We start from the raw sequence: 12,852 nt of genomic DNA, 5'->3' as shown, positions 1-12,852 counted from the left end.
GCCTCCCGGGTTTACGCCATTCTCCTTCCTCAGCTTCCCGAGTAGCTGGGACTACAGGCGCCCGCCACTTCGCCCGGCTAGTTTTTTTGTATTTTTAGTAGAGACGGGGTTTCACCGTGTTAGCCAGGATGGTCTCGATCTCCTGACCTCGTGATCCGCCCGTCTCGGCCTCCCAAAGTGCTGGGATTACAGGCTTGAGCCACCGCGCCCGGCCAGTTAAACTTTTTATAGTCTTAAAGATCAGAAGTACCAGATGCTCATTATGGAAAGAAAATTCAGAAGAAAATGCATCAAAATAAGAATCATGGATATCTGAGTGGTGGGTCTGTGGGGTCTGTGGTGAGTTTTCATCATAAGTATGTTAAGTCAGAAACTGTGAAGGGTCTGAGAGTTCCCCTACTTCCAAGAGTGTGTGCGTATATGTATATATAATACACACATATACATATAAAACACATATACATGTATACATAATTATACACATATAAGCTATGTTATACATATAATTATAAATAATTTATATAATATGTATAATCTATATTTGTAAATTATACAATCATGTATAATGTATGTATATTATATACATATATATATATTCTGGCAAGAGACATGAGGCTTTTTGGATCACAGAAAAGGATAGTTTATTACAGCAAAATGCAGCAGCCATAGCAGTACCTTAGCACTAGTTTCTTTTTTCTTTTTTTTTGATGGAATCTTACTCTGTCACCCAGGATGGAGTGCAATGGCACAATCTTGGCTTACTGCAACCTCTGCCTCCTGGGTTCAAGCAATTCTCTTGCCTCAGACTCCTGAATAGCCGGGATTATAGGCACATGCCACCACACCCGGCTATTTTTTATATTTTTGGTAGAGACAGGGTTTCCCCATGTTGGCCAGGCACATCTCGAACTCCTGACCTTAGGTGATCCTCCCACCTTGGCCTTCCAAAGTGCTGAGATTACAGGCATGAGCCACCGCGCCCAACCTAGTTTTGTTTTCAAAGCCAGTCACCATGGTGGGAGAGGGGATGGGATGAGAACCAGGTGAGATCCCTGTGCATGCAGGAAGTTGCACCAAAGGAGAAGAACTAAACTTCTGAGATTCATATAAATAGAGGCTACTGGCACATCTGCCCATCCTCTTCTCTGGGGAGAGAGTGAGCGAGATTGAGATTACTTATTAAGCAAATCTCTAGGGTTGAGAGGGAGGGTATCGCTAAGTTTTTTATCCTGGAGTATAAGCAGATGTTTCCAGGAACAGGAAGTACAGAGGTTTACAATTCGAAAATTCTCCAGATTTCTGTGTCTTTAGGGAGATACTGTCTCTGCCTTTCAAAGCCTTTGCTGTTCAATCAACTTGTCAGTGTCCTTTGCTCGGAAAGCCCTGACCATGAAGAAATACCAAAATATTCATATAGAATTTTCTCCCAATGAAGTATTTTCCTGTTATTAAAAAATTATTTTTAATTCAATAAACCAAAGATAACTCAAAGCAGATAATTTATTATTTTCATTTGTCCATTTTGTTTTTCTTGTGAATGAGCAATATTGTAGGACTGTTAAGAATTGGCTCCTTTATTGTTAAGAAATGACTTTTATTGATCCTGGGTAATATCTAATAATATTTTTTGCTCTGAAATCTGTTGTCTGATACTAATTTTCATTTCTTTTTACTTTACCCTCCCCTTTGCATTTCTTTTGATGCCTGTGTGGTGTTTTATTAATCAAAAACATACCTTTCTTTAAAGCTCTTGTCTGATGATCATGCTCTGGACCTGCCTTCACCCCAATTTGTTCCATAACTGAATAGATCCCACTCTGTGACCACACCTACAATCATATTAGCCCTCAGTTTTCTTTTAAGTGATTTTTCTAGTTAATCAAGATCTGCAGTTCTTTGCTCTTTTCTTTTTTGACAGGGTATCGCTCTGTCACCCAGGCTGGAGTGCAGTGGCACAATCATGGCTCACTGCAGCCTCAACTTCCTGGGCTCAGGGGATCCTCTTGCCTCAGCCTCCTGTAGGTGTGCACCACCATACCTGGCAAATTTTCATTTCTATTTTTTGTAGACATAGGGTTACGCCATGTTTCCCAGGCTGGAATTTTAAAAAAATTATTGCTGTAAACAATTATTTTTAAAAATATTTTAAGAATAAGGTAAAATACTTTACATTTGTCCACATAGTTACCATTTCTGATGCTCATCAGTCCTTTGTGTAGACCCAGATATCTGTCTGCTATCATTTTTTCTTCTGCTAGAAGGAATTTCTTCAGCATTTCTTTTCTGTTTTGTTTTGTTTTTTGAGACAAGGTCTCACTCTGTCTCATCAGCTGAAGCACAGTGGTGGAATCATAGCTCACTGTAGCCTTGACCGTCTGGGCTCAAATGATCCTCCCACCTCAGCGGCCTGAGGAGCTGGGACTACAGACAGATGTCACCACACTTGGCTAATTTTTATATTTTTTTGTAGAGAGTGGGTTTATTCATGTTGCCCAGGATGGTCTTGATCTCCTGGGCACAAGTCATCCTCCTGCCTCAGCTTCCCAAAGTGCTGGGACTATAGGTGTGCACCACTGTGCCCAGCCTAGAATTTGTTTCTTTCTCTCTCTCTCTCTTTTTTTTTTGAGACGGAGTCTCTCTCTGTCACCCAGGCTGGAGTGCAGTGGCATGATCTCGGCTCGTTGCAACCTCCGCCTCCCGGGTTCAAGTGATTCTCCTGCCTCAGCCTCCTGAGTAGCTGGGATTACAGATGCGTGCCACCATGCCTGACTAATTTTTGTATTTTTAGTAGAGTCGGGGTTTCACCATGTTGGCCAGGCTGGTCTCGAACTGCTGACCTCCAGTGATCCGCCCACCTCGGCTTCCCAAAGTGCTGAGATTACAGGTGTGAGCCACTGTGCCCCGCCAGCCTAGCATTTCTTATAGTGCAGGTCTGTTGGTACTCTTTCAGATTCTGTATGTCTAAAATAGTCTTTTTTTTTTTTTTTGCATTACTTTTTGAATGAATTGTAGGTATGTAGTTTTTTCTTTCAGTACTTTAAAGATGTTGCTCCACTGTCTTCTGATTTATATTGTTTCAGAAGAGAAATTTACTGTCGTTTTTATTTTTGTATCTTTGTAATGTACTCCTCCTGCCCCTGGCTGTTTTAAAATTCTTCTTCTTATCACTGGTTTTAAGCAATTTGATTATAATGTCTTTTGGTGCAATTTTCTTCTTATGTATTTTCCCTGAGGTTTATTAATCTTCTTGGATCTGTAAATTTGTTTCATTTGGAAAAAAAATTTGGCCATCATTTCTTTAGATTTTTTTTTTTTTCTGCCCCCTCTTCCATCTCTTCTCCTTCAGGGCCTCCAATTACAAATATATTGGGCTGCCTGAAGCTATCCCACATCACTGATGCTCAGTTCCTTTTCCAGTTTTTGGGTGTGTTTATGGGTTTTTTTCTCCTCCTGAGCCTTCCCTCCCATCCCCTGTGTGTGCGTGTTTTGTTTTCAGGTAATTTCTATTGTTGTGACTCAAGTTCATTGGTCTTGTATAGTGTTTTATCTGCTGTTAATCTCATCCAGTGTATTTTTCGTCTCTAGATTGATTTAAGTCTTTTATATATGTGTTCTGTGGCTCTCCTTAACATACTTATGTTTTTCTGTGCCTTCTTGAACATATGGAGTATAGCTATCATAACTTAATGTTCTTGTCTACTAGTTCTGTTGTGTTATTTCTGAATGTGTTTTTATTGGTTAGTTTCGCTTCCTGGTTAAATATTGCGGTTTTCTGCTTTTTGCACACCTGGTAGTTTTTGATCACTAGACATGATTTCTAGTGAATCACTATTGCATATTATATTGCTGGGTGCTGGGTAGTCTTGTACTTTAAAAAATATTCCTGAGCTTTGTTCTGGGGCACAGTGAAGTTACTTGGAATCAGTTTGATCCTTGGAAGGCTTGCTTTTAGATCAGCAAATTTTGCCCTGTTATTCAATACCCTTCTGACTGCTTAACCCTGTAATCTGGGTGTTAAGGAGGTTTTCTCACTGTGGCTGGTCAGAACATGAACTATACCTGGCCCTGTGTGAGTTCTGGGGCTTTTTTTTTTTTAACCTTTTCTTCTTGGGTAGTCCCTTTCCCAGTCTTGGGTAGTTTTCTCACACTGGTACTCAAAGGGGAATCTGCAGATTTCTGGGGTTCTCTATCTGTGCAGCTCTTTTCCCTTCCATACTCAGCCTTGAAGAACTGTAGCCACTCAATGTTCCCTAAACTCCCAACCCGTCTTCTCAACTCCTGTGTCTGCTGGGCGCCACCTAGCTTCCTCCTCCCTGCTCTGTGGCCTGAAAACTTTCTCTAGGCAGAAGGCTGCAGCAATTGTAGGGCTCATCTCATTGGTTCCCTCCTCCAGGGACCACTGCCTTAAGTTGCCTAATGTCTGATGTCTGAAAATGGTTCATGTATTTTATCTGGTGTTTTTAGTTGTTTAAGGTGGGAGAGTGAATCTGGTCCCTGTTACTCCATTTTGGCTGGAAGCTCATTGATTCCTAGTGGAAATGAACATTTTTTCCCATATCTTCTCATTTTTACTTTGGATCCTTTGGTACTTTTACCAGATTGTACAGATCTTGTCTGTGAGACCCAGTCGTTTTTCTGTTGGAGACCCCTTGTGAAGTAGCTATCATTTGAATTAAAAGGAGAAGGAGAATGTTACTTAAAATGATGACAAAACTATCTAAATAGAGAAGAGAGTGTGTATGTAGGTTATCTGCTTGCCTCCAGTCCTGACCCAGGTTGGTTTGTCTTGTACAGCACCACCAGAGTGTTCCTCCTACAGACGCACATTTGATCATGGTACATCCCTGGGTAAAACTGGACATGGTCCCGCTCCTTAACATGGCCCTCAGGCCTTGTTTGTTCAGCTTTGTCTTTTCTCTTCACACACTGTAAGACCCAGCTCTCCTGCACTGCTGGTCCTTCTTCCTTTACCATGTGTATACTCTCACACCTCATGCTTTTGCAGTGCCGTGACGCTGAGTTTGGTGCTATTCCTTTGTTTTTCTTGCGTCTTGTGCTTACGTGTTTAGCATTTAGCGGGCTGTACTGTAATTTATCTCTCCCTTCCTCCAGTTTTTTCCTTCTGGGCCAGGTGATTTTTGTACATAATTGTATTATCAAAAGTATCTTGGGATGTATATAGCTATTTTACCTATTTGAGAAATGAGAAAATGCTCAGAAAGGTTAAATAGCTTGTGTTAGGTCATATAACTAGTAAGTATAAGAGCTAGTCTGTTGGGCTTCAAAGCTAGACATTAAGGCCTGCTGAGGGGTTCGAAGTGAAAGGGAGAAGTGAGGGACTTACCCTTGGCTTCTAATCTTTTATCCCAGTGGACACCTGGTCAAGTTCATATTGTAAAGCAGGGTGATATAGAAGAGGAACAGGGTTGGGGACAACACATGTATTTCCTAAGAAATACTTGTAGCAGTATGTTGTTATGGTGAACAATTTTATCTTTTTTTTTTTTTTTTTTTTGAGATGGAGTCTTGCTCTGCCGTCCAGGCTGGAGTGCAGTGGCCGGCTCTCAGCTCACTGCAAGCTCCGCCTCCCGGGTTCACGCCATTCTCCTGTCTCAGCCTCCCGAGTAGCTGGGACTACAGGCGCCCGCCTCGTCACCCGGCTAGTTTTTTGTATTTTTTAGTAGAGACGGGGTTTCACCGTGTTAGCCAGGATGGTCTCGATCTCCTGACCTCGTGATCCGCCCGTCTCGGCCTCCCAAAGTGCTGGGATTACAGGCTTGAGCCACCGCGCCCGGCCAACAATTTTATCTTATGGTTGTTCTTGTAATAGTAGCTGGCAGAAATTTTTGTCAGAGACATCTTTGATGATCCTTACATATTGTATCAGAAGATCTCCTACTGCTCTTTAGTAGATAACTTTTTTTTTTTGTAAGGATGGAGAATAATAGAATGACAAAGAAAAAATTTCCCAAGGCCATCTAGTAAACTGAATTTTCTCTTGAGAGTTGAAACCCCAAAACGTTACCAAAGCTGCTTGCCTATCCATTATTTTAAAAGAGAAAAAAATCTCAAGAGTAAGTTTCTATTCTCTTGGTAAATGTTCCAGGACTAAGCAGCGACAGAATCACAGATTACTTCCTTTTTGTTCATTCTTACACTGAAGTGTAAGCAGAACTGTGTTTCACTATTATCAGTGTAATATCTCTTCCCTGTATTTGAAATGTTTTGTACTGATTCATCACTTTATCCAACCAATTAATGCACTAGCCTCTCTAGGGCCTAGTTTCCTCTTGAATTCAAGAAACAAAATTTAAGCTACTATGGTTGATTATACCTTTGGAAAGCTTTCGTGTTAATTATACTCAAGAAACTTAAGAGTCGGGAATAATTTATGCTTGGTGTAAGAACTGATGTGTGTTGTCCTCCTCGGGTAACCTCTTTCTAGTGTCAGCATACTGGGAAACAAGTTAATTGTCAAAAGATTGTTTTGTTGAGTATAGGATCAGGAAGGGAGAAGGTAAATTGTTGGTTTAAAAGAGAGTTTAATTTAGACCAGGTTTGATTGTAAACACATTATCCTTTCCGAAGGAACATGTCTATTCAATAATTCCAATATTTATTTAAAATGTACTAACTTGCCCTTTTAGAAGTAAGCTCTTAAAGGGATAGACAGGACTGATACTCTTTTCCCTAGTAATGAATGTAGAATGAATGAGTCAAAGCACTTTATATCTCTGGTCTTTATAGAAATACAGCATGTCCAAATCTCACTATCCAACTGTCCTTTCTTGTATTTCATGTTGGTTTTCATATTCCTACTTTCATCTTTTCTGAGCTTTGTACTGTGGTTAGATGGTTGAGTTAGTTTCTGTTGCACTCCATTTTTCTTCTGGCCAGCCTTACTGCTTATCAGTTTTATAAAGAGAATGTTCCTTCTTGTCAGTTGCTTGATTCATCTTTTATGTATGTTCCGATATTCACCCTATTATTTATTTTAAATTGGACCCATAATAGCAACTGCCTATTTCTTACATGTTCAATTCTTTTATCATCTTTAGACCAAAGAAAGGCATTATTTAGCGTTCTTTTTTAGGTCTAATTTCCTAAACCTTTAAGCTCATCCGTGGACTATCTGTTGAATATCTTTATCCTTAGTAAGTTGTGGAGCCCAGAACTAGAAACAGTATTTGAAAATACTATTGATTGAATGCTAAGTATTAGAAAGTATTAGAAGAGAATATGCCGCAATTCTTTGGGTGAATTAAAGTGATGCATATTACAACCTCTTAAATGCAATTGTGTGTTAGAATATTTTGTATAATTTCCCTAAGAACTGTTTTCTCCTACCATATATGAGCAAACATATATAGATATTTATGTACATATACGTATTACTTTCATTTTCCAAAATGAATTATTCCTCCATTTATGAGCCATCCATTTTCTCTCCATTTTCTACCCCTCACCTCTTCAATAAATATACACTTCAAATCAGAATGGGCCTGCCCTGCGACTTTCAGAGCCGCAGAGGGCATGGGTTCATTCCTGCCCGGTCTTGTCCTTGTTTTACTGACTGATCTTGATATAAAGTTGTGGTCTTAAATCTTTGTCAGTTAATTCACGAGGGAAGAACAGGGCTGCTGCTGTTCAGCTATAAGCTTTTATCTCTCTTCTAAATGTAACACTGCCATTTCTTTTCATTTAAAGTGAAAACTATTTTTAGTTTTAAAAATTGAGCAATGTATTCTATTTAAGCATTAATTACATCAAGACATATTGGAATATGTCTTAAATCTAGTCTCCTGCTTCACCCAAAGGAACGGGAGGATGAAATTGCCACTGTGGAATGCGTCAACAATGGCAAGTCTATCTTTGAGGCCCGCTTGGACATTGACACTTCCTGGCAGTGCCTGGAGTATTATGCAGGTTTGGCTGCATCCATGGCTGGTAAGTCCTCACCTGGTGTCTGTGACCAGCTGATAGTGAGGCAGAAGAGCAGGGCCTAGTAGTGAAGGGCAAAGATTTTGGAATTAAGACAGAACTGGGTGAAAGTCTTGGGTTTGTCAGTTTCTACCTGGGTGGCCTGGGAATTACTTTATGTTTCCTAATCTAAACTGGAGATAATAATTCCTACCTTCTTGGGTTGAGGATTAAATGAGATAGTGCATGTAAAGCATCTAGCATGATGCCTGAGCTTTAGACCAAATTGCTGAAAAACCAGTTTTCACAAGAATCAGTTTGTCATATTTACCAGTTTTATCTATTTAGCAAACTTTTTTTTGACAGTGTATAAAGTTTTTGACAATTGATATTGGATGGTTGGTAGGGCCTAGGAAGGTTGCAGGGAGCTCACATGCTTCCCCTGCTGTTGAGTGTTCCTCTCATTTCCATTTTGTTTCATCTAAACTATCTAATAAAGGCTCAGTAAATTCTTAGAGCGTTGTTAAATCAAATAGGATGATCATGTGTTTGAAGGATAGGCAGGATTCTCTATGTGGAGAGAATATGTGGAGCCAGTGGAAGAGTGACTGGAACAAATAGAAGAATGGAGACAGGTTGAGCCTGGTGTATTGGGAGCAGTGGGGAGGCTGTGTTGACTAGAATACAAGTCAGACTGGTACAGATGTTGGTGAAATCTTGGGGAACACAGACCTGCATCCTGCTTTACTCCTGTTTTCCCCGTAGGTGAACACATCCAGCTCCCAGGCGGATCCTTTGGTTATACCAGAAGAGAACCACTTGGGGTATGTGTGGGAATAGGAGCATGGAACTACCCCTTTCAGATCGCCTCTTGGAAGTCGGCTCCAGCGTTAGCCTGTGGTAAGAACGAATTATCCCTGCATTTGAGAGCCATTTGTTCATTCTCTCATTCATTCTTTCCCCGTTCTCTACCCTTCACCTCTCTATAAACACACACTTTAAATCGGAAGGGGCCTGCTCTTGGATATTCAAAGCCTCAGAGGACATGGCTGGTTCCTGCCCTGTCTTGCCCCTCAAGCAGCTTATAGTTTAGGTTGTACACAATCATGTCTAGATATTCCCAGGTTTTATTTATTTAATTTTGTATATGAAAAGGAAGAAATTTAACTTTTTCTTATTAAATTGAATTATTGAATTAGATTTGTGCTACTTATAAATTCTTTTCCTTTCTGGACAAGAATTTTAATGTAGGGGTTAGCACTTAAGAGTTTGACTTCATTTACAAAGCAGAAGATAAACTCCTTTCTTCATTTGGGTCTTAAGAGAAATGATAAGCAAGGCTTTGATAAGCTCCTTATCAAAGAGGAGCTCTGGTTGATTAACATAAAATAGTTTTCTTACAGTATTGAAGGAGAAGAATCTTTGAGGAAAGAAGACTAATTATATCTTAGAAAAAAACTATAATGTTAAAAAGCATTACTATTAGGACATTATATTGAAATGCAGCTTTTGTCCTGTTGCCATTGCATGTTCTTGTTTTAGCCTGTTTCTCTTTGAAAGACAGCCGTGAAAGAGGAAAAATAGGCCCAGCATTAAGTCATTAGCTTTGGGGACTTTCATCAAGTGAACCTTTCTGGTCTTCAATGTCAACTTTTATAGAATGGAGCTAATGATACCTACTTCATACTGCTGTTGAAAGTGTTAAATGAGATAATATATATGAAAAAGCCTAGATATGCAAATATGAGACTGGGCAACTGTAGGGTTTGAGATCTGTTTAATGAGAGAAACCAAGATGAAAAGGGCAAGATTTGTTTACTTATTGATATGGTTTGGCTGTGTCCCCATCTAAATCTCAACTTGAATTGTATCTCCCAGAATTCCCATGTGTTGTGGGAGGGACCCAGGGGGAGGTAATTGAATCATGGGGGCTGGTCTTTCCCATGCTATTCTCGTGATAGTGAATAAGTCTCACGAGATCTGATGGGTTTATCAGGGGTTTCCGCTTTTGCTGCTGCTTCATTTTTCTCCTGCCACCAATGTAAGAAGTGACTTTCACCTCCCACCATGATTCTGAGGCCTCCCCAGCCATGTGGAACTGTAAGTCCAATTCAGCCTCTTTCTGTTCCCAGTTTCAGGTATGTCTTTATCAACAGCGTGAAAACAAACTAATATGGTTATTAATAACATTTTTGGTCTAGGATTTGGTTGGGGAAGAGAAAACAATTGGAATTGTTCTTGAATTGTCCTCTAGTCCTGTTTTCAGGGGATCACTGGTCTTAGAAAGTATTTTTATGTTTGTGTCTTGGGTTTATGCAGGTAATGCCATGGTCTTTAAACCTTCTCCCTTTACACCTGTTTCTGCATTGCTATTGGCTGAAATCTACACTGAGGCTGGTGTGCCTCCTGGGCTCTTCAATGTGGTGCAGGGAGGGGCTGCCACAGGCCAGTTTCTGTGTCAGCATCACGATGTGGCCAAAGTCTCCTTCACTGGAAGCGTGCCCACTGGCATGAAGGTGAGGATGAAACCAGTATTGGTCAACACACATGGCATTTGGATATGGCAAAGTTGGTCCTACCCAGAATATATTTTGGAGGCTTCTCTTTTGATTTTACCTAGCCTGAATTGGGAATGGGAAGGAGATTTTATTAGGCAGAGGTGTGAAGTTTCCTATAAAAGTGTGAAGGGGGAAAGGGAGTACACATGGGGTGATTTGTGTTAGGCCAGGTTGGGGTGGAAATTAACAGCTCCAGCCTAAGGAGAGGATATGTCTGAGTGGACAGGGGCCTGGGCTGCCACCTGTATTGTTTGGTGACTTAATTTCTTGTATAGAAGGAAGGATTTTTACTCAGGCTATTTCAGATTCATTATTTTGACATGAATTTGTGTTCTGAACTCTGTCAGCCTTAAACACAGTAACAATAACACAGAATAATTTCTGGCTATGACAGTCCTGTGAATTGACAGTATTTTTTATTTTTATTTTTTTGAGACAGGGTCTCACCCTATTGCCCAGGGTGGATTATAGTGGTATAGTCACAGCTCACTGCAGCCTTGAACTCCTGGGCTCAGGCAGTCCTCCTGCTTCAGCCTCCTAAGAAGCTGAGACTACAGTCATGTGCCACTGCGCCTGCCTAAGTTTCTTATTTTTCTGTAGAGATAGGGTCTTGCTATGTTGCCCAGGCTGGGACAATGTTTTTTAAATGAGCTCCCTCTTCCAATGTCAGTGCAACTCTGTGGATTCTCTTCAGTTTTCTGGAATAGAATATTTTAATAGACAAAAGGCAAAGGATATTAACAAGAATAAGGCTACAGGTCACACACAGTTTAAGCTGATTTTGTAGGTTCAGGGTCTAGTTGACCTAGCATGCAATATAATTTGTGTTAAAGTTCTGAATACCTTGTTCTTGTTCTGTAAGATCATGGAGATGTCAGCTAAAGGAATCAAACCTGTTACCTTGGAACTTGGAGGCAAATCTCCACTCATCATCTTCTCAGACTGTGATATGAACAATGCTGTGAAGGGGGCACTGATGGCCAACTTCCTCACACAAGGCCAGGTATGTACCTATCCCTGGAAGAGGTGTAAGAGGAATCTCCACCCCCTCATCCAACAGCATGTTTTAAAGCTTTTTGTTTTGCAATACTTTCAGACTTACAGAAAAGTTACAAATAGTAACTTACAGACTTACAAATAGTACAAGGAATTCCCATGTACCTTTGAACCAGATTTCTCAAATATTAACATTTTAACACATTTACTATATCTTCTTCTTTATCTGCCTGTACATACATAGGCATATTAAGTTTTTCTGAACCTTGAGAGTAAATTGTAGACATAAGGCCCCTAACCTCTAAATATAAAGTTCCTAAAAACAAGTGCATTCTTTTACATAAGCACGGCACACTTAGTAAAATTAAAAAATTAACATTGATATAGTACTGCGTTACTGAATCTGTAGCCCTTACTCAATCTACAGCCCTTATTCAGATTTTGCCACTTGTTTGACTAATGTCCTCATAGCAAAATAGAACAAAAATGTTTTGTTTTGTTTTTTTTCCTGGTCCACGATCCAGTCAAGGATGATGCATTGCCTTTAGTTGTCTTTAATCTCCTTTAGTTGAGAACAGTCCTTCAGTTATTCTTGTCTTTCAGGACATTGACAGTTTGGGAGAACAGGCCATTCATTTTGTAGAATGTTCCTTAGTTTGGGTCTGTCTGATGTTTCCTGTTAGATTCATATTGTGAATTTTTGGCAAAAATACCACAAACGTGATGTCATATCCTACTCAGTGGTGATTTAACTTTGATCACTTGCTTTAAGGTAAATCTTCACTGTAAAGTTACTGTTTTTTACTTTGTGGTTAATAAGAACTTATAGGAGGTATTTTGAGACTATCCTGTTCCTCATCAAACTTTCATGTAGTAAATACTTCTGTCACCACTGACGATCCTTGCTGAAAACAGTTTTTATTATGGTGGTTGCAAATGGTGATTTTCCAATTCCATCATTTCTTCTATATTTGTTCACCTTCTACTGTAAGAAAGAACTTGCCCTTTACCCCTGTTTGTTTTCCATTCATTTATTTATATCAGTATGGACCCATGGATTCTTATTTCATTCTATAGGTTATAATCCAGTACTATCATTTTTATTTATCATTTTTATTTTTATTTATTTGTTTTTTGAGACAGAGTCTAGCTCTGTTGCCTAGGCTGTAGTGCACTGACATGATCTCGGCTCACTGCAACCTCTGCCTCCCAGATTTAAGTGATTCTTCTGCCTCGGCCTCCTGAGTAGCTGGGATTGTAGGCGCCCGCCACCACGCCCAGCTAATTTTTGTATTTTTAATAGAGACGGAGTTTCATTGTGTTTGCCAGGCTGGTCTCGAACTCCTGACCTCATGTCATGATCCACCCGCTTTTGCCT

The 12,852-nt window shown here is 40.0% G+C and overlaps 1 protein-coding gene across 1 annotated transcript in view; it reads left to right on the top strand.

The window, feature by feature from the left end:
- The window catches only part of ALDH9A1 (aldehyde dehydrogenase 9 family member A1), a 41,068-nt gene that overhangs the window by 11,806 nt on the left and 16,410 nt on the right, over positions 1-12,852 (top strand). Inside the window, exons 3-6 of the mRNA XM_010373368.2 lie at positions 7,818-7,947; positions 8,686-8,820; positions 10,240-10,436; positions 11,341-11,481. Of these exons, the coding sequence (XP_010371670.2) occupies positions 7,818-7,947; positions 8,686-8,820; positions 10,240-10,436; positions 11,341-11,481 (603 nt within the window). The remainder of the gene's footprint in view (positions 1-7,817; positions 7,948-8,685; positions 8,821-10,239; positions 10,437-11,340; positions 11,482-12,852) is intronic.

This window comes from Rhinopithecus roxellana, chromosome 8 (assembly GCF_007565055.1).
Source record: "Rhinopithecus roxellana isolate Shanxi Qingling chromosome 8, ASM756505v1, whole genome shotgun sequence".
NCBI classification, from domain to species: Eukaryota; Metazoa; Chordata; class Mammalia; order Primates; family Cercopithecidae; genus Rhinopithecus; species Rhinopithecus roxellana.
The sequence above is the reverse complement of the archived record's forward strand: the minus strand, read 5'-3'. Positions and strand labels throughout refer to the sequence as shown.